Raw genomic sequence first — 22,707 nt, 5'->3', positions numbered from 1 at the left:
TCTTTTCAAGAGAAACCACTGTCAAGAGATATGGAGGGAGTGCAGGGAAAGAATTTCATCTCATCCTGTGAGCCAACATTCGCTACCACCTCTGGTGTGTTGGACCCTGTGCTGGGGACAGCAGATACACCAGCTTTGACTCTGAGTTTCTCCCAGGCTCCTAAGGAGACAGATGACTTACACATTCCATTACCAAAACCATATACTTTTTTCCCAACTTCATTAAAATTCTTAATTCTAAGAAAACTTAACTTGTAGTGACATCTAAAAGCAAGTAATTAGCATTTTCTAGACTGGCAAATTTATGAGTACACTTCATAACTTCCAGAAACAGGCATTTTTCATTGGCAATTAGATTCACATTTCCAAGAAATCTACTTCAAATAAAGTACAAAATATATTCATTCATTCACAGATTCAAATGTATTTGTTCTTACCAACTGTATGAGAGTTTAAAGTTAATTATTACCCAAGCCATTTTATTGACAAATTTTGTAACAGAGATAAATAACATGAACTTATTTTTGTAAATCCAGGCAAAACAAATGTGTATGTTATGTTAATAATTTTGAAAGACATTCACTAATTTAAAGCATCATTTGAATTCTTGGTGATTATTGCTTTCCTTTAGTGTGTTGCTTAATTTCTTAGTGTCCTTGCCAACTTTTAAGAAGGCTGGAGATGAGGGAGGGTATGAGGCTTGTACAATCTCCACCACTTCAGTTTTAAAAGTGTTGGTTTTTGGAGAACCCAGATGGCGGCGTAGGTAAGCACCTAAGCTGCCGTCTCGCACAACAATTTCAAAAACAACAACTAAAATCATAACGGACTTCATCCAAAACCATAGGAAAGCTGGCTGAGTGGGAAATCTATAACTAGAAAGAAGGAAAGAGGCTCACAGAATGGACTAGGAGCGCTAGCGCTGAAGTAGGGAGTCGCTCAAGTGCAGAGAAGTGCAGCCAAATGTCTGGCTGGCAGGAGGGGAGGAATTCCCTGACTGTACTGAACCCCAACCACAGCCTAAACCCAGTGGACCCAGGCTCATAAGGGAGGAGTCTGGACTGTAGAAAAAGGCACCCAGAGACTCAGAGACTGGGAGACTGGGGGAGCCCGGAGCCGCAGCAGTCACAGGCGAGTGAGTGTGAGCAGAGAGGTCCAACCTCAGAGGTTGCTGTGGACTCTCCATAGGGAAGGAGTCAGAAGCTCCAGACTATAGAGACCCAACCCAATTCCAGGTGAGCCCCTGGGGCACCAACACTCTTACATGGGGAATCTGGGATGGTCAGGTGGAAACTCAGGAGAGCCGTGGAAGGCAGAGATCAGGTGGAAACTCAGGTGTGCACACAAGGGCAGGGCTGACGAAATCCAAGACTGTCAGCTCAGCTGAAACTCCACCCCATCCAAGCTGAGCACAGAGGCTTCTGCAACTTTGCAAGTCTGATCCTATAAGACTGTTTCCAATACAGAAGGTATCCCAGAGTAGACACAGCTGATACCCACATCCAATTAGCCTGAAGGTCAATTACTTTCAGAGATACTAACAACAATCAAGTCTTAAGTGCAACAAGGCTGTATTCGCAGTCTACAAAGGGGAGCACCAAGAGTGTCTACCTCTGGTCACTGAGAAGGCTGACCCATTAGGCCATATAGGACACCAAACACATAAAACCATCCTACCAACTCTGGAAAGCAGCAAAAATGCCAAGACAAGGAAATAGATCTCAAATGAAAGAGATGGAGGATATAGAGTTCAAAACCATGGTTTTAAGGTTATGCAAGAATTTCCTGGAAAAGGCTGATAAGTTTCATGAGACCCAACTAAAAATTAAACATAAACTGACTAAATTGGAAAATATTATGCAGAGATCCAACAGCAGAATGGAGGAACACAAGAATCAGGTCAAAGAGTTGGAATACAAAGAGCCAATAGACACTTCTCTGGAGAAGCAAGAAGAAAAGAAAATCCAGAAAGTTGAAGATAGTGTAAGGAGCCTCTAGGAAAACTTCAAATGTACCAACATCAGAATTATGGGGGTGCCAGAAGAAGAGAGAGTGCAAGGTATTGAAAACATATTTGAAGAAATAATATCAGAAAACTTCCCCACCTGGTGAAAGAAATAGACTTACAAGTACAGGAAGCGTACAGAACCCCAAACAAGAGGAATCCAAAGAGAATAACACCAAGACACATCATAATTAAAATGCCAAGGGCTAAAGGCAAAAAGAGGATCTTACAAGCAGCAAGAGAAAAGCAATTGGTTACCTATAAGGGAGTACCCATACGACTTCAGCTGATTTTTCAACAGAAACTATGCAGGCCAGAAGGGAGTGGCAAGAAATATTCAAAGTGATGAATACTGAGAACCTACAACCAAGATTACTGTATTCAGCAAAGTTACCATTCAGAATTAAAGAGCAGATAAAGAGCTTCACAGATAAGAAAAAGGTAAAGGAGTTCATCACCACCAAACCATTGTTATATGAAATGCTGAAAGGTATTATTTCAGAAGAAGAAGAAGAAGAAGAAGAAGAAGAAGAAGAAGAAGAAGAAGAAGAAGAAGAAGAAAGATAAAAATTATAATCAACAAATACATATATATATCAACAAGTGAATCTAAAAATCAAGTGAATTAGAAATCTGAGGAATAGAATTAACTGGTGAATATAATAGGATCAGGTGCAAAGAAAGGGAGTGGATTGATAATTATCAGGGGGAAAGGGGTGTGGGGTGTGCAGAAAGAGACTGGATTAAAATCGTACACCTATGGATGAGGACAATGGGTGGGGGGTAAGGGCAGAGAGTGGGGCGGGAATCAGGTAGAAGGGAGATATGGGGGGGAAAGGAGAAACAATTGTAATAATCTGAGCAATAAAGATTTATTTTTTTAAAATAAAAAAATAAAAGTGTCGGTTTTGGCATCTCACATGGAGGTTGGGCAGTCACCCCTACTGCCCACACGAGTTTGGGGGAGACACCAATTCCTGCACTGTCCCAGGGACCACATCATCTTCAGGGCCTCCAGAAGAATTTAGGTTGCTTAGAAGACCCACTTTCTTTTCTTTTTAAAATATGTTTTTATTGATTTGAGAGAGACAGACAGAGAGAGAGAGAGAGAGAGAGAGAGAGAGAGAGAGAGAGAGAGGGAAACATCAATTGGCTAACTCCTCCACACCCCCTACTAGGGATGGAGCCTGCAACCAGGTATGTGCCATGATCAGGAACTGAACTGAGGTTCTTTCAGTTCATGGGATGCAACCAGCTGAGTTACTGTGGCAGGCAAAAGACCCATTGTCTTCATTTTCCTTTCATTTGCCAGAGGCAGCTTTCACACCACTGATTCCAGGTCCAAAAACAGTCCTATTGGCATTTTCCAGGTGGTGTCCAACTGTCAATCAGGGTTGCCACCTGGGAATTCCCCCACTACATTCACACCTCCACCAACAGGACTATGCGACTTGTACTGCAAAGAGCTGAGGTCGGAGAAAAACGTCAGTGTGTTGCTTGCTGATTTTATTTTTCATTTTCTTTATGATTTCAGAGAGCAAGGGAGAGAAAAATGTCAGTGATAAGAATCATTGATTGGCTGCCTCCTGCATGCCCCCTACTGGGGATCAAGCCCACAACCCGGCCATGTGCCTGACTAGAAATCAATCCTAGGACCCTTTGATCTGAAGGCCTAAGCCCTATCCACTGAGTCAAACCGGCTAGAGCTTGCCTGCTGGTTTTAAAGAAATAAACCAGAGGACTGGCTGTGAAAGACACGGGTTTATTAGACTTATGAGGACACCAGTGTGGCCTGCAGAAGAAGTTTTCCGCACCACAGGCTTTCCCAGTTCACGGTTCTATAGAGTCCAGAAAACAAAGCAAGCAGGTGTGGGCAGGGGTGGGGTGTGCTTCTGTGCAAACTGCGTGAGATCCAAATGCTGGCTGTTTCCCTGCAGTTTGCAGTCTGGGCTCACACACTCACCAGGCTCCCAAGGACCCACAGTCCACTTCCAGATGGCCTTCCTCACATTCCCTCAGGGTGGGAGGCTCACATACCACACACTGGTATATGATATGGGATATTTTTCAAAAGCATAAAGGACTCAGTGGATATACCATGAAGATAAGCTTAAAATAAGAATCTGAAGTAAGAGCTATTTTAAAATATATATATTCTTTTGATTTTTTAGAGAGATAGGTAGAGGAATAGAGAGCTAGAGATATCGATGATGAGAGAAACATCGACCAGCTTCCTCCTGCACAACCCCCCACTGGGGATGTGCCCGAAACCAATGTACATGTCCTTGACTGGAATCAAACCCGGGACCCTTCAGTCCACACACCGATGCTCTATCCACTGTGCCAAATCAGTTTCAGCAAGAGATTTTTAAATATGTTTTGATGACTTAGGGAGAAAGATTAACCATCAGGCTGAGAAACTTAGGGCCTTTGTTGGCCTTTGCTAATGAGATTGACATAATGGAGTAGGAACAGAGGCACTGCTGACTGGAGTTGAGAGAAGATTGTGAAGCAAGGAATTGAAAGTTTGGAGGAAATGTGTTTTGGAAACAGCTTGATAGAGGAGGCACAGGGAAGGTTGCCACCTGGTGTGAATTCAAGATACTAAGAGAAAAAAATTAAACCAAAAACTTTACGTGAACTTTGGATTTTAGAAGCAGGAAAAGCAGCCTAAATCAGTTCCTTCAACACTTCCAGCTTCACACATGGCACTCTCTCCTCCTCAGAACACCTAGTACTGCCCAAATGCACTGGCTGAGCTCTCAAGGCCTCTAACTCCCAGCAGCAGCCAGGACCCATCTGCAGGCATGACTCATAGGCCTCCCATAGGTCATCTGCCCGTCAAGTCTGTTTCTCGTGCTTCTCCTTCATTTGGGTTGTGGAGGCATGATCTATGCTGGAATCAAGCCAGACACTCCCTCTGCCTGGACCTCAGCCATGGACTTCCCCCTTTAAAATCGTACTTTCGCCGAAACCGGTTTGGCTCAATGGATAGAGCGTCGGGTTGGGGACTGAAAGGTCCTGGGTTTGATTCCGGTCAAGGGCATGTACCTTGGTTGTGGGCATATCCCCAGTAGGGGGTGTGCAAGAAGCAGCTGGTCAATGACTCTCTCTCATTGATGTTTCTATTGAATAACTCTCTATCTCTCTCCCTTCCTCTCTGTATAAAATCAATAAAATATATTTTTAAAAAATCGTACTTTCACCTGCTTTATGTTCCTCTGGGCATATTCCTCTTCTCAGAATTTGACCTCAGACAAGGTAGTCTCTGGGCTTCAGCGTTTCAGATAACCAAGACCCTTGTGATTTTAATGCCCCTATTATTTTGGCAACTAGATTGAAATAATTTAATCCTTTTCTTTCTTTTGAAATTTATGTATTGTATTATGAAATTTATTGTATTACATTTATCTATTGTGCTATGAAATTTATTGTATTACATTTATCTATTGTATTATGAAATTTATTATATTAAAAATATTGGGATAACTTTGTTTAATAGGATCATACACTGCATGGCCAGATTATTATGATCTCTGAACGCATAATAATCTGGCCACTCAGTGAATAGCCTATATAATAAAAGGCTAATATGCAAATTGTCCACTGGACCAGGAGTTTGACCAGCAGGCAAGTGGGCCAATCGCTCATGTCCCCTCCCCCCGGCCAGGTTGGCTGGACTCCACCCATGCACAATTTCATGCACTGGGCCTCTGATATACATAGATATATATATATATATATATATATATATATATATATATATATATATATATATTAGAGTGGCCTGATTATTATGCATTCAGAGATCATAATAATCTGGCCACTTGGTGTATAGGTTACAAATGTATATTCTATGATACATGATCTTTACATTGCATTATGTCCCCACAACCTTCATCATATCATCTTCCATTACATACATTTGGCTTTTTTTTCTTTTTTACCCTTTACTACCCTCCACCTTCTTTTGTCTGGTAACCACCATAGTGTTGTCTGTGTCTATGAGTTTCAGTGTTATATCTCACATATGAATTAAATCATATAGTTCTTAGGTTTCTGCAACTGACATTTTTTTCTTTTTTAATGTATTTTTATTGATTTCAGAGGAGTAAGGAGAGGAAGAGGAAGAGATAGAAACATTAATGATGAGAGAGAATCATTGATTGGCTGTCTCTTATACTCCCCACTCTGGGATTGAGCCCTGGGCACCTGCCCTGACTGAGAATTAAACTGTGACCTCCTGATCCATAGATCAACACTTAACCACTGAGCCATGCCAGCTGGGCCTGACTGACATTTTTTGCATAGGATAATATTCTCAAGGTCAATTCATGTTATCACAAATGGAAGTACAATAGTTCATTTTTTCTTATGGTTGAGCAGTATCCATAGTATGTATGTGCCACATCTTTATCCAATCCTCTATCGAAGGACACTAGGGTTGTCTCCATGTCGTGGCCACTATGTATAATGCTGCAGTGAACACAGGGTTATATATATATATCTTTGTGAATAAGTGTTTTTGAGCTTGGGGGTAGATACCCAGAAGAGGGACTATTGGATTCTATGATTATTCTTAATTTTTTGAGAATCATCCATACTGTTTTCCGTAGTGGCTGTACCAGTTTACATTCCCACCAGCAGTGAATGAGAGTTCCTTTTTCCTAATAACACTTGTTATTACCTGTCTTGTTGATAATAGCCATTCTAACAGGTGTGATGTGGTATCACATTGTAGTTTTTATTTACATTACTCCAGTAGCTAGTGAAGTTCAACATGTTTTCATATTCTCTTCACTGTATGTCTTCTTTGGAGAGCTGCTTGTTTATGTCCTCTGCCCATTTTTAATTGGATTGTTTGTTTGCTTGGTATTTTATGCAATCTTTATGTATTTTGGATATTAACCCCTTTTTGGAGCTATTTGCAAATATCATCTCCCATTGAGTTGGTTGTCTTTTTTTGTTGTCAGTTTCCTTTGCTGCACAGAGCTTTTTAGTTTGATACAGTTCATTTCATCTATTTTTTCCTTTTCTTTCCTTTGGGGTAAAATTCAAAAAATGTTCTCTACAACCAAAGTCCCTATGCTTAGGATTTATGTTTTCTTCTGTGTAATTTATTGTTGGAGATCTTGTATTTAGGTCTTTGATCCACTTTGTATTAATTTTTGTACATGGGAACAAACTGTAATCTAGTTTTATTTTGCATCTGGCTTTCCAACTTTTCCAGTGCCATTTATTGAAGAGGCTTTCTTTTTCCTTTGTGAAAATGTTTTGGGCTCCTTTATCAAAAACTATTAGCCCATATTCATGTGGTTTTATTTCTGGGCTCTCAATTCTGTTGCATTGGTCCGTGTGTTTATTTTTCTGCTAAAGTCATGCTGTTTTGATTATTATAGCTCTGTATTGTAATTTGAAGCCAGGTAGTGTGATACCTCTGGCTTCGTTCTTTTTTCTCAGGATTGCTCTGGGTATTATGGGATCTTCATGGTTCGATTCAAATTTGATGTTTTTGGTTCTATTTATTTAAAAAAATGACTTTGGATTTTCATGGGCTCATATTAAATCTATATATTATTTTGGGTAATATGGCTATTTTAGCTATAGTGATTCTTACAATTCATGAATACAAAATATCTTTTCATTTCATTGTGTCTTTTTCAATCCTTTTTAATCATATTTTGTAGTTTTCTATTTATAAGAAAAGACTCTAGGCTTTCCCCCAATGAGCCCAGAACTGTGGTTCAGTTTAGTTGGAAGTGAGGTTGGAAGTGGGGTTCAGAGCAGTCTGGAGCTTTTGTCTCCTTCCCACTAGGGCAATCACGCGGCACAGTCAACCGCCCGTTCTCTGCGCATAATGTGTGCGCCTCCGGGACTTCCTTTCTCCGCTCCCCTGGGTTTCTGCCTAACAGCCCAGGCTCCCTCTGTATGATCCTGGGTCCCCAGGATCTGGCCTAGAACTGGGGTTCAGTGCTGTTGGATCTGGGGTTCAGCACAGTCTGAAGCTTTTATCTCCTTCCAGCTAGGGAATGCCAGCCAGGCACTCAGCCTCCCCCTCCTCTCCGTCTCCATCCTCTCCACGAGAGCAACATTTCTTTGTACCTTAGGCTTTTACAGATCATCTGATTTTCCTTTGGGTTTTCTCTTTCCTTCTCATTGTAAAATTTTCAGTCAGTCGACTTTCCTGTAGTTCTGGGTAATGTCCATTTTGTATTTTAGTTGTATTTTATTGAAATTGTTGTGTGAGGCTGAAGTTAGGTATTACCTATGCCGCCATCTTGGATTCTCTCTCTCTAAATTCATGCTGTTTTGATTATTATAGCTCTGTAGTGTAATTTGAAGCCAAGTAGTGTGATACCTCTGGCTTCGTTCTTTTGTCTCAGGATTGCTCTGGGTATTAGGGGATCTTTGTGGTTCCTTGAAAATTTGATGTTTTTGGTTCTGTTTGTTTAAAAAAATGACTTTTTAAAAAATATAAATATATATAGCCGGGATCGATTTGGCTCAGTGGGGAGAGCGTCGGTCTGCGAACTGAAAGGTCCCAGGTTCGATTCCAGTCAAGGGCATGTACCTCAGTTGTGGGCACATCCCCGGTAGGGGCTGTGCAAGAGGCAATTGATCGATGATTCTGTCTCATCGATGTTTCTGACTCTCTATCCTCTCTCTTCCTCTCTGTGAAAAATCAATAAAATATATTTTTTTAAAATAAATTATATATATATATATATATATATATATATATATATATATATAAATATATATAAATATATATATATATATATATATATATATATTATATTATTTTGGGTAATATGGCCATTTTAGCTATAGTGATTCTTCCAATTAATGAATAAAAAATATCTTTTCATTTCATTGTGTCTTTTCAATCCTTTTTAATCATGTTTTGTAGTTTTCCATATATAGGTCCTTCACATCCTTTGTTCATTTTATTCCAAGGTATTTTATTCTTATGGTTGAATTGCAAAAGAACTTTTTTTCATTTTTTGAGGTTTTATTGTTAGTATATAGGAAAGCAGTGGATATTTTTACATTGATTTTTATATTCTACAACTTTCCGTTTTACACTTTTGAGTATGATATAGGCTGGAGGTTTGCATATGGTCTTTATTATTTTGAGGTACTTTCCTTCTATACCCATTTTATTGAGTATTTTAATCATGCCTGGATGCTGTATCTTATCAAATGGTTTTTCTGCATCTAGTGATAAGAACATATGACTTTTTATCCTTTGTTTTGTTAGTGTGGCGTGTTACCCTGATTGATTGTATATGCTGAGCTACCCTTGTGCCCTTAGAATAAATACCACTTAATCATGATGTGTTATTTTTAAAAATGAATTATTGCATTCAATTCCCTAGTATTTTGTTTAGAACTTTTGTGCCTGCATTTGTCAGAGATATTGGTCTATAGATTTCTTTTTCTATGTTATTCTTGCCAGGTTTTGGTATGAGGGTTAGGTTGGCCTTATAAAATGTGTTAGGAAGTATTGCCTCTCTTTCAATTTTTTGGAAGATTTTCAGAAGAATAGGCATTAAATCTTCAAATATTTGGTAGAATTTACTAGTGAAGCCATTGGTGCTATTTTTATTTTTGAAATGGTTTTTGATGGTTGTTTCAATTTCCTCACTGTTTATCACTCTATTTAGAGTTTCCAATTCTTCATGTTTGTTTTAGGAAAGTTATATAATTCTAGGAAGGTATCCATTTATTCTTGATTATGTGGCAGATGTCTTTTATAGTATTCTAGTGTGATCCTTTGTATATCTGTGTTGTCTGTGGTAACTTCCTGTCTTTCATTTCTGATTTTATTTATTTAAGTCTTTTCTCTTTTTTCCTTTAGTGAGTGTAGCCAAGAATTTGTCAACTTGATTCATCTTTTCAAAAAACTAGCTCTTTGTATTAATTAATTTTTGTAGAGTCCTCTTGTTCTTTATTTTATTCAATTCTGCTCTAATTTTTATTATTTCCTTTCTTCATCCTATTTTGGGTTGATTATTTTGTCTGGAAGATCTCTTCTGTAATGTCAGTGGGGTGTTAAAATCCCTTACTATGACTATATTAATATCAATCTCTCCCTTAAAGTCCTCCAGGAGTTTTTTATTTTTTAAATGTATTGTATTTGGGTGTTGCTATATTGGTTGTATATATGTTTACCAATGTTATAGTCTGTTAATGAACAGGTCCTTTTAGTATAATGTAATGACTTTCTTTGGCTGTTGCTATGATCTTTGTTTTGGAGTCTATTTTGTCAGATATAAGTATTGCTATCCCACTATTTTTTATTTCCAGGTGCTTGGAAAATCCTTTCCATCCTCTTTAATTTCATCTTGCGTGAATCTTTTGTTTTGAGGTGGGTCTCTTGTAGACAGCATATATATGGGTCATGGTTTTGTTTATTTCTTTGTTTGTTATTTATTCAGCTATTCTATGTCTTCTGATTGGAGTACTTAGTCCACTTACATATAATTTAATAATTGACTAGAGGTTTGGTGCACAGATTCATGCACCAGTGAGCTCCCTCTGCCTGGTCTGCATGGATCAGCTAAAACCAGGTCTCAAACATCCCCCGAGGGGTTCCGGAGTGCAAGAGGGCACTCTGCATAGTTGCTGTTGCTTCGTAGCTCCTGCGTTGAGCATCTCCCCACTGGTGTTCAGTGTCTAGTAGGCCCATCGCTTAGGCTTTTATATATATATATACACACACATATACATATATATATACGTGTGTGTATGTATACATATATATGTGTATATATATATATACATATACATATATATGTATACATACACACACACAGACACACACACATACACATATATATACTAGAGGCCCACTACATGAATTTCATGCATTGGAGAGGTGTCCCTAGCCCAGCCTGTACCCGCTCCAATCTGGGACCCTTCAGGGGATGTCTGACTTCCAGTTTAGGCCCCAACCCACACGGATTGAGCCTAAACTTGCAGTTGGACATCCCTCTCAAAATCCGGGACTGCTGGCTCCTAACCACTCACCTGCCTGCCTGCCTAGTTGCCCGTAACTGCTTCTGCTGCCAGCCTGATCGTTCCCTAACTGCTACTCTACCAGCCTGATTGATGTCTCACTGCTTCCCTGCCAGCCCAATCACCCCCAAATACCCTCTTTGCTGGCCCGATTGGCCCCAACTGCCATCCCCTGCCAGCCTGATCCCACCATCAACCCTCCCTTGCCCACCTGGTTACCTCTAACTGCCCTCCCCTGCTTGTCTGCTCACCTCCAATTGCTCTCCCCTGTTGGCTTGGTCACCCCCAACTGCCAGCCTGATTGTCCCAATTGTTCTCCACTGCTGACCCAATCACACACAACTGCTCTCCCCTGCTGCCCTGTTCATCCCCAAGTGCCCTCCCTGTTGACCTAGTTGTCCCTAACTACCCTCCCCGTCTAGTCATCTTGTGGCCAGCACTTTGTGATGTCCATCTTGAGGTGGCCATCTTGTGCTGATGTGAGGGTGTCTTGTGAGGGTGTGAAGGCTACCTTGGCTTTTTTTTTTTTTTTTTTTTAGTATAGATAGGTACTTATTTATTGTATTCATTGCCATTTTTAGTCTTTAGAACTATGTTTTGTCCCTTCTCTCTCTTCTTCTTACAACAGCCTCTTTAGCATTTCTTGCAATGCTGGTTGGGTGGTAATAAAGTCCTTTAGGTTTTTGTGTGTGTGTCTGGGAAGCTTTTCATTTCACCTTCAATTGTGAATGATAGCTTTGCTGAATAGAGAAGTCTTGGATTCAGATCCTTGTTATTCATGACTTTGAGTACTTCGTGCCATTCACTTCTGGCTTACAGTGATCCTGTTGAGAAATCAGCTGACAGCTTTAGGGAGCTCACTTGTAGGTAATGGACTGTCATTCTTTTGCTGGCCTTAAGAGTCTCCTAAAGTTTTCCACTTGAATTATGATGTATCTTGATGTTGGTCTCTTTGTCTTCATCTTTATTGGGACTTTCGGAACTAATATGATATTATCCTTCTCCAGGTTAAGAATTTTCCTTTCATTCTTTCTTCAAACAAGTTATTTATTTCTTGCTCACTCTCCTCTTTCTCTGGTACCCCAGTTTGTGGGTATTGTTATGTTTCATGTTGTCCCAAAGTTCCCTCACACTATTCTTATGGTCTTTTTTAATTCTTTTTTGTTTTTGTTGCTCTAATTGGGTGTTTTTCCTAAATTGGGTGTTTATCTGTTTGTTTGTTTTTTTAAATAAATCTTTATTGCTCTGATTATTATAGGTGTTCCTCTCCCCTCCTCCCCAATAGCTCCCCTCCACCTGATTCCCAACCCCACGCAACGCCCTTAACCCTGCCGCTGTCTTCATCCATAGATGTAAGATTTTTGTCCAATCTCTTCCTGCACCCCTCAAACTCCTTTCCCCCTTTGAATTGTTAGTCCAATCCCTTTTTATGTCCCTGATTCTATTATATTCACCAGTCTATTTTGTTCTTCAGATTTTTTTTATTCTCTTGATTTTTAGATATACTTGTTGGTAGGTATGTATTTGATGCCTTTTTGTTGTTCATAATTTTTTACCTTTACCTTTTTCTTCTTCTTTCTCTTCTTAAAGAATGACCTTCAACATTTCATGTAGTCCTAGTTTGGTGTTGATGAACTCCTTTAACTTTTTCTTGTCTGTGAAGCTCTTTATCTGACCTTCAATTCTGAATGATAGCTTTGCTGGGTGGAGTAATCTTGATTTTAGGTTCTTGTTGTTCATCATTTTGAATATTTCTTGCCACTCCCTCTGGCCTGCATAGTTTCTGTTGAGAAATCAGGTGATAGGGGTATGGATACTGCCTTGTAGTAACTAGTTGTTTTTCTCTTGCTGCTTGTAATATTTTCTCTTTCTTTTTTGCTCTTAGCATATAATTATGATGTGTCTTCGAGTGGTCCTCTTTGGATTCCTCTTGTTTGGGTTCCTGTGCACTTCCTGAACTTGTAGGTCTATTTCTTTCACCAGGTAGGGAAAGTTTTTTGTCATTATTTCTTCCATTAAGCCTTCAATATCCTGCTCTCTCTCTTCTTCTGGCACCCCAAAAATCCAGATGTTGGTACTCTTTAAGCTGTCCCGGAGGCTCCTTACACTATCCTCACACTTTTGGATTCTTCTTTCTTTTTGCCTCTCTGGTTGGGTGATTTTTGCTTTCTTATATTCCAGATCTTTGGTTTGATTCTTGGGGCATGTTGATTTATAATTGAGTTTCTGTATATTCTTTATTTCAGACTTAGTATGTTTATTTTCTGGCTGGTCCTTTTCCTTTTTTTTTTTTTTTTTTTTTTTTTTTGTATTCTCATTAAGGTCCTTGAAGGTCTCACCAAGCTTCTTGCAGGTCTCATCAAATTTCTCAAAGGTTTTTAGAAGATTCTTGAGTAATCTTATAAATGTGATTCTGAACTGTGTGTTGTCCAGTAATTTACTCTCCTCCATCTCTCCCATTCATGTCATGCTTCTGTGTCTTCTCATTTTGGCCACCCCCCTGTATGATGAAGTGGCTTTGTGTGGTCAGTGACCTATAGGGGCCAGTAGCTCAGCTTCCCCAATCACCTGAGGTGGTCACTTTTGCTATATACCTTTGTGGGCTTAGTGCAAAGTCTTGGTGTAATTAAGCCTTGATTACTGTACACTGGGAGGAGTTGATTTCAGGTCAGTTGTCTGTGAGGACCTGCTGTGTCCATAAAGGAAGAACTGCTGTGCTGGAGTCACGCCTTGTTTCAATGGGGCTTTGGTGCTCACTGAGTCTGTCTCCCGAATGTGTCACTTATAGTTGTGAAGGATTGAAACTGAGAACTAGAACTCTGGTTTCTGGGTCTCACTGAGGTGCAGTTCAGCTACCGTCTGAGGCCAGTACAGTTGTGGGAGTTATAGCGTGAACCACAGTCCTGTCCTCCTTGGATCTGTTTGCTTCAGGATGCAATTTTATAAACTTCAACAGAGAGGGCCATTCATATGCAAAAGCCACTGCTTGGAGCTTGTGTGTGTTTGTAGGTTCTGTGGGATTGAGTCTCAGGGTGGATTCTCAGGATGTTACTAGGCTGGGGCGTAGCCAACAGCGATGGCTGCCAGTCAGCTGCCTTTCCAATGGAGTTCCCACCTCCCCGCATCTCCCCACTTCTCGAACCACAGCACAGCAAACAACATCAACTCTGCAAGCAAGCCAGCAAACAACATCAACTCTGCAAGCAAGCCAGCCTCACTTTCCTAACCGATAGCAGATAGGATTTCAGATAGATCGGGAGTTTGTCTCTCTTGGGGTTGAAGAAAGCACTGCCCTCTACCAGCTGGGATCTGCTGCCAGCCCGTATCGCATCCATACCCCCCTACCTCAGGTTTTCAGCGCTTGTGCCCTGGATTCTCCTCTTTCTCTTTCAGTCTAGTTGTAGGGCTTCCTCTCAGCCAGCTTTCCTTTGGTTTTAGGGGAGACAGACGTTTGTTTTATAGGGTTTTTTGAAATTGTTGTGCATGGCAGCCATTTAGGAGTATTTACCTACACCGCCATCTTTGTTCTCCGGGTGTTTCTCTTTTAAATCATTAATTCTATCCTCTGCTTCATCCAACTTATTTTAACATTTTTTTTCACTGTTTTCTTGATGTCAGATATGGTAATCTTCACTTCTGACTGGTTCTTATTCATGAAAGCCACTGTCACCATCACTTGAGATCTGACTCTTCTCACCTGTGTTGGTGTCACTGAGAAAGGCAAAGGTTATCATTGTAACAGGAGTATCTGGATTGGGTCATAAATAAAATCAGACTCTGTTGTAATGTGCAGTTAGATGAAGGAAACACTATAGTCTGTGTTATAGGGAGATGTCAGGGCATTGAGAGTACTTATTAAGCCAGGAGGTAGCATTTAATAGAAGCTAAGTTGCAAACAGAGAAGACATAGGGCTTCTGAAATAAAAGTCACCATAAATAGGAGTTTGGCCACCAGGATAAGACTTGTCAGGGAGGTTCTGTGAAGAGTGGAGAGCAATGGTTCAGGTCAGTTCAGCCTCCATGCTGATCCAGATCTCTGTGAGGCACATGAACATCCTAGCTTGGGGATGTTAATAACAAAAGTTTTATCATTTGGGGCACAAGTGGCTCTATTATGGGATCCTGCTTCAAAATGTTGCAGTATGGGGAACAAGAGCTTTTCCTATGAGCCGGGGGAAACTGGCATTATAGACTCTAGAATACACAAGAGATGCCACAGAAGCACAAAACCCAGGAGCAGTCATCACCCACAATGGAGTGGCCAGAGGAGAGTATTGAAGGCATAGGGCAGTTGGTATGTGGCCTTAGGCAAAGGTCCACTGATGCAAGAGATGAAGCCACAGGGACCAAGAAGGGAGCAGAGAGGACAGCAACAGCAGCAGGGCAGACAGCTGCCCCATGGCCACTGGAAGGCAGAGTTTCCTTTTGGTGGTCTGCAATAGTGTGTCAGCAGCTCAGGGGTCCAAACTGCTCACTAGAGCAACCCTCAGAGGCAATACCAACTAATGAGTGGTGAGATGATGGCAAAGATTTCAGGACATCCATCCTCGGAAGCAAAAGAGTGACTCCTGCCAGGTGGCAGCTCCCCCAGCTACTCTCCTCACAGAATGCTGCAGCTTCGGCAACCCCTCCAGCTACTCCACCCCTGCCCAGAAATGCCAAGGAGCTCCCAGCTCTTTCCCAATACTTGGGTAGTAATGTTGAGGTGAAGGACAAAGTGAAGGTGACACAGCAAGCCTTGGCTCTTGAAATATGCAAATGCATATGCTTTTGGAATAGTTGTAGGTTATTGAGCAGAGCAACTTGCTTCTTCATCTGCCCCTCACTCTGCTTCCTTAGCTTTGTTCTTCTCAGGACCTCAGATTCCTGGAAATCTGTAAAACCCAGACACTGATAATTGCCGCTGAACACCCAGAGCCTAGTGAGGTAAAGATGAGGTTATGCCCTGTGTGCTCCATAAATTCTAAGGTGACATGTGTGTAGTGTTGGGAGCTCAATGGCAAGTTTCCAGAACCCAGGTGGGGGTGAGAGTGAGTCAACAAGGAAAAAAATTATCCAAAAGAGTTCTTAAAAACCAGTGCCTGGTGGCTCAGGTGGCAGGGCAGCATAAATAGTTGTGTTTGCCAGGAAGCATTTGCCTGGAGACCCTGAGCCCTCGAGGAAGCAATGGTGAGTGTCTCTGGGCCTGCCTCTTTTTTCATTTTCTCTGTGTCCAGCGAAACTGCCCCTGTCAGTTTGGGGTGGTCTAATGTACTGGTGTTGAGGAAGATAGGGTCTTTATACCTCTTCTGGTCTGAGCGGTGTGGGTGTGGGTGTGGGTGCGGGCCTGAGAGGGCAGCATAGTGGGGGAAGAAGGACCGTTCTTCTCCCCCTCACTCTGCTTCCTTTGCTCAGTGGGAGATTTGCCTTCTAGGCTGGGGAGGGTGGGTGAGTGAGATATGGCACCCAACCAGTCCCCAGAAGCCATTGTCAGGAAGCTTCAGGTGGGCATGCAATTTCAACTTATCACTGGGCTCATTGAACTTCTGATTTCTTCAGAAAGGAAGGTGGTGGAGGAGAAACAGCCCAGGCCCGGGTCAAAGTTTACCACATCCTGGTACAAACTGCCCGTTGAACATGGATAAACATCTTTCCTTTTAGCTTCAAATCTTTGTCTTAAAAATACACACTTTGGACAAGTTTAGTGATTTCTACTTAATTTTTAGATGCATCATTTTTTCATTATACTTTAGTCTGACATCGAGGCATAAAGTGAACACTATGTGGTTTAAGGGGATGTGGCTCTACCCAATACCTCTATAGGCCTAGCAAAGAGGCCTCCTCCAAGTCCTCGGTCTCAACCCTGTGAGGTGGCCCCTGCCCAGGCCTCTTCCTGCTACAATGAGCTATGGTGCCTTCTGTGCCATCTTGAGCTGTTGGGAAGAATGCCCATTTCTTTTTATTCTTCCCCAGATGTGGGCACAAGGCCCTTTAATTGTGGCAGCTGCACACTGGGAGGCAATGTCCTGGCTCAGGCTGGATGTTTTGTTGCTCCTGGCAGAGTCTCTGCCCCACCAAGGGCCACACTGCTGGCCTGTGAGCTTGCCTGGTGTTTAGAGACTCCCATGATGCCCGAGGATGTGGTAAACTTGGAATGACAAAGAACTGGTGCAAACAGGTTCCTCTGCATCCCAGAACCACCAGCAGGTGGTGAAGAAAGCACTTCTGTGCCAGGAAGGCCCTCCACAGCCTTTCCCTAAGGCTTCTGAGCGATCCCTTCTCCTTTGCTCCATCCCTCAGGCTTGTTCCCAGTCTCTGCAACTCCCATGCATGCTTTCCTGACTCCTAACTGTACAGTTTCTCTCAAGAGGAAAGAAGCCCACCATTGGGAGTGGCCAGGTCCTGCACCCACCGTGACCTCACTTAGCTGCGGAGTCCCTCTCACATGTCACTGGACAGTGTTGAACATCTGTTTTTCCTACACCAAAACCAATCTCTCCCTGATGGAAGGCACCTCCCACGCCCTCCTCTATGAGGCCCCTCTCCCAAGTGGTCTCAGGTGGATGGCCAGCACTCTAGTTCCATGATCTCTCCAGCTATTCTGAGAACTTTTTCTGGGTTCCATCTGGAACTTTCTTCGTGGAGACAACATCTAGTCCAGGAATGGCAGACCACTTGGCAAACATGTAGCGATGTGCCCATCTTGTGTTAGGACACATGTCACTGAGCATTCTGGCTCCTTTCCAGATAAGCACTGAAACCTCCAGGAAATGGGTCTGCCCAGCCACCTTATTGATTCAAACATGGAGAAGGAGGTTCAAAGAGAAGAACTCTCCTGTCCAAAGGCACTTCTTGAATCCTTCGTGCTGTGACAAGTGCCCTCAGTGAGGAGTTCCCTAGTGAAAGTGAAGTCACTAGAAGGGACAAAACAGGGCTCTGAGAAGAGGTAGATGTTGCTGATAACCCATGTCAGAGTTCAGCTGAATAACTCATGCCTTCCCAGGCCAGACTGTATGGCTGCCTTGTCCAAAGTTCCTTTCAGAGTCCTGCTCCTCCTGATCCCACAGAAGTGGGGAGGCGCTAGGAAAGTTCCTCTCTGACTTCTGGGTGGTGGGATAAGCACTAAGCCATGTTCTCTAACCAAGAGCATGTCCTTCTCTCTCTGTCTCCCCTGAAGGCCCTGCTTCTCCTTCTCTCAGCGCTGGTCCTGCTCACACAGCCTCCAAAGTCATGTGGAGAAGAGGTGACGACGGTTTCCCAGAAACGTTTGGTTGATGCCTGCACCCTGGTCATGTGTGGCCCTGTGGAGAATGGCCTGCCTGGTCGTGATGGACGCGATGGAAGAGAGGGCCCCCGGGGCGAGAAGGGGAATCCAGGTAGAGCTGAGACCATGGGCTTGTCCTGGTGGGCATGGGTGGGCATGGAATTGTAATCAACTCAGCAACTCTGGGCATTCTGCCGTGGAAACCCTGGAAATGGAAGCCCACCTCCTGGGGAAGAGGTCCCCTGGACATTCAGGCCACCTGAAACACCTCGTTACCAGTTGGCAAATGACAGGCCATCCTGAGCCCTGAGATGTTTTTGCCCCTTCCCTAGTGGCCAGGATTCCTCCCCTAGGATCTTCTGATTCCTCTGAATGTGCAAATGGTGGGTAAATGACTGGTATTTGGGGTCTAGAACCAAGCACTTACAATTGCTCATTGTGGTGGAATGATTTCTGGGCAGTGTGTTAATATGTAACTAAATTCTACTACTGCATGAGAGGTGGGCAAAGATGAGGCCCTGTGGCCCCACACTCCGTCCTTATAAAAAGGATTTACCTAAATACACTACGGAGAGCAGGAAATGGAGCTCATATTTCTGTTTCCAGCCCTCTGCTTGGGCAATCACTTTGGAAATTCATTTAATCCTATTTATTAGTGACACTTTAACCTCATTTCATTGGTTATGAAATTGTGAGACCTTATGTGGAAGGTGATAAGGACGTGGGCTTCTGTGTCAGGCAAATCTCTGCTTGATTCTTGGCTCCACTCCACAGCAGGGACCCCTGGGACAAGCCGCTCAGTGTGCACATCTCTAAGTGGGAAGAATTTCACACAGTGACAAAAATTGAGCCAAGGCTTTAGTCTTTGTTGAATCTTCAGGATAAAGTTGTATTTTCCTCTGTATTACCAGGTGAATTCTCCTGCTCTTTCTAAAGGTGCTATTATTAAGGGTGTTATGCAAGATACACCCCCATAGGGGAGAGTCCAGGTCTGACTGACAAGATGAGAGAATTCAATAAACCAGCAACAAGGATGAAGGGACAGTTGTGGCCTTGAGCTGAGCCAAGAGAGGGATCAAGTGTGATCTTTATCTTTGTGGAGTTTGCATTTTGATTGAAGGAAGAAGACATTTAAGCTGGAAAGAATAGGTAACTTTGCCAGCTTTGTGGGTGAGGAACAAGGGAGTATTCATGTGTCCCTTTCAGGAATGGGCTGGGGTTTAGACAGCACCTGGAAGTGGACCCAGAAGAAGGGTGGTGTGCAAGGTGCCAGCTCTCTCTTGGGGAATCCCAGCACTCTTTAGCTCCCAGTGGGGCCCTGAATTAGAAAAAGCCTTTCCTTTTGAACTGTTGCGTGGATTATGGCTGAGATCTCCCTCTCTTCTGCAGGTGCCTCGTGCACATTGCAAGTCTGGCCTTGGGTTGGGGCTTCGAGAGAGAACGATGCCCATTCACACTGGGGACCACACTCCACACTGACTCCTTAACCCCAGGCACTTCAGACATGTGACCCTCATGGGTCCAGAATTTCCTGGAGAGTTTGGAGCAGCCTCTGACCCTGATCCAAGTATGTGTGGGTGAAACTTATAACCATGTGCCCTGCAGATTCTGATGCATGTGGTCTCAAGGTTAAGATGAATCTGAATGGCAGACCCTTGAGCAGAGGAGGAGGGTGGAGCCGGGTTCCTGTGGCGAAGACCAGATGTATCATGGAGGGCCAGTGAGACCTGGACTCTGTTTTATTTCTTTTTTTATTTAAAAAAATATATTGTATTGATTTTTTACAGAGAGGAAGAGAGAGGGATAGAAAGTTAGAAACACCGATGAGAGAAAAATCATCGTTCAGCTGCCTCCACAACCAATGTACATGCCCTTGACTGGAATCGTACCTGGGACCTTTCAGTCCGCACTCTATTCACTGAGCCAAATAGGTTTCAGCTGGACTCTGTTTGGGGGGCTGTGTTTATGGGCACAATTTCCTTCGTTCAGCATCTAGATACCTGCCTGGATGGGATCCCGTGAGCGTCCCCCGAAGGGCATGCCCCTCCCTTAGAGGAAAACTACACACTTCACAGCAGCGGACAGGCCCCCTCTCTCCCCTCCTTATGTCTCTGATCTCATCTCCTTATCCTCCTCCCATAGTCACTGGGCTCTGACCACACCGGCTCCTCAGTGGTCCAATTCCACCCCAGTCCCCCTGCCTCCCCAGAGCCCTGTCACTGCTCTTCCCATAGGCACACCCTTCTCCTCCTTCACAGCTTTACCCACAGACCTGGCTCAGTGAGTCTTCTCAGACCACCCGCCTGAGAAGACAGCCCTTGACAGCACTCCATGTTTTATTACCTCTGTGGCTCTTACGCTGACCCAGTAACCACATAGTGTGCATTTATTTTTATTATCTGCTTCTATGCAGTTGAATTTAAGGTCCCTGAGTACGGAATCGGATTGGTTGTCCATCTCCTTCACCACTTCCCTGCACTTAAGATAGAAGCTAGTAGAATGAATAAGAGATGCAAGGAGAGGCGGAATTTGGGTACAGTAAGGAGTGGCCAAACTGCTGGTCCGCAAAGCTCCATTTCATTGGCATGAAGGTACAGGGCTAGACACCCTGGTGATACTGGGATGCAAAATCGGACTGGGTGGATGGGGGCAAAGGGGCGGAATGGGGGACATCAGGAATACTGTAAACAGTTAAAAGAATTGGAAACAAAACAAACAAACAAAATTAGTGCTTTAGGAGGCATGTGTGCTTGGTGATGAGGGTGTGGCTTCCCCCACCTCAGAGCTCTCATGGCCTCCATGGCTGGGTGCCAGGGATGGGCAACCTATAACGCTCCCTTCTAGGGAATGGATTCTTCCCTTGGCCCATCTGCCTGCTGCCATCTCAGCCAGGGTGGAGCCCAAAAGAAGTTCAGATGGGCTCCCCGCAGCTCTGCCCCTGATGAATGTGGAATGTGGGGCCCATCCTCTAACCCTCTGTGTTCCATTTCATTCCTAGGGAGGGCTGTATCTGAAAGCAGGATACAATGCCCAGCACACAGCCTCTTAAAGTCATCATCCCCCCTCCTCCCTCTCCATGCCCCACTGGGCCTGGCCCTCCTGCCCTGGGAGCATGGATTCCATGTTTTAAATCTCACTGCTCCTCTACAAATCTCTAAATCTTCCTCACCTTGAAGCCCCATTTCCTCCATCGGGAAAAGTGCTCTGAGTACAGGAGTGTGTGCTGACCTTGGGGTGCTGGATGGGACAAGGGGCACCTCACACATTGCCTTCCACACTCATTACTGTGCCTCATGGTTCAGTATTCTGCAACCAATCCCTTACAGAACAGGACCTGGTGCTCACACTTGCATCTCACCCGGTGCTAAGCATGACCTTGTTTCTAGTGAACAAAGAAAATAATGAGTAAACGGACAAGGAAGTGAATGAACAGTTGGGTGTTATCTCCCTCTATTTCCTTGCTTTATTACTCATAATAAATCAATGTTACTCATTTATTTGTTAATTGAATTTATGGGATGACATTGGTTAATAAATTATATAGGTTCTATAATAAATCTTCTGTATTTTGTATTATGTGTTCATCACCTCAAGTCAAGTCTCCTTCCATCACCATTTATCACTCATGTACCCTCTCCTGTCTTCCCCCACTCGCCTTTCCTTCAGGTGTTTTTTCTTTTCTTTTCTGTTTGCACATGAAGGTTCATAGCAGCTCAATTCACAACAACCCAATGTGCATCAACTGATGAATGGATAATCAATATGTGTTCTATCCATAAAATGGTGTATTATTCAGTTACACAATGGCATATTATTGAGCCATTCCATGGCATATTATTAAGTTATACAAAGAAGTGAGACATTCTACAAAGTGAATAAACCTCAAGAACAAACTGCACATTAAAAAAAAAAAAAAAAAAATAAATAAAAAAAATAAAAAGCCAGACAAGAAAGGTCACATATTGTATAATTCCATTGATAAGAATTATCTGGAGTAGGTAATGGAGACCAGAAGCAGAGTTGTGACAGCCAGGGTGGGGAGGGGGCATGGGGGATAGGGAGTGGCTGCCCAAAGCCTAGGAGGTTTTCCTTTGGGGTGGTTAAACGTTTTGAACTAAATACAAGTGGCAGTTGCATGACATTGTGAAGGTGCTAAATACCAATGACCTGTATACTTTTAAAGGGTTGGTTTTACATTCAAGAACTTTCTGCCAGGGCTGATTAGCAGACCCTGACTGACAGATGAACAGAATACTCCGACACAGGATTTTGAGCTATGCTACTCTTTTACTTCAATTGTAAAAGCTGTCCTGTACGCTTGCCCTGTTGGCTTTTTGTTGTAACAATAGCTTGTGCTCAAATTAACCTACAGATACAATCAGCAGGGCAAGTATCCTTGAGAAGTATATGCTTCTACAAGGTCAGGTCTTTAAAGGTT

The 22,707-nt window shown here is 42.9% G+C and overlaps 1 protein-coding gene across 2 annotated transcripts in view; it reads left to right on the top strand.

Annotated features, from left to right (window-relative positions):
- Positions 1 to 16,076: 16,076 nt before the first annotated feature.
- The window catches only part of SFTPD (surfactant protein D), a 14,782-nt gene continuing 8,151 nt past the window's right edge, over positions 16,077 to 22,707 (top strand). For both annotated transcript variants that reach the window (XM_045581681.1, XM_036438066.2), the window contains exons 1-2: positions 16,077 to 16,195; positions 18,183 to 18,381. In XM_045581681.1, coding sequence (XP_045437637.1) covers positions 16,193 to 16,195; positions 18,183 to 18,381 — 202 coding nt within the window. In that variant the 5' untranslated portion in view covers positions 16,077 to 16,192. The remainder of the gene's footprint in view (positions 16,196 to 18,182; positions 18,382 to 22,707) is intronic.

This window comes from Pipistrellus kuhlii, unplaced genomic scaffold, assembly GCF_014108245.1.
Source record: "Pipistrellus kuhlii isolate mPipKuh1 unplaced genomic scaffold, mPipKuh1.p scaffold_m20_p_15, whole genome shotgun sequence".
In the NCBI taxonomy this organism is placed as follows: Eukaryota; Metazoa; Chordata; class Mammalia; order Chiroptera; family Vespertilionidae; genus Pipistrellus; species Pipistrellus kuhlii.
The sequence above is the reverse complement of the archived record's forward strand: the minus strand, read 5'-3'. Positions and strand labels throughout refer to the sequence as shown.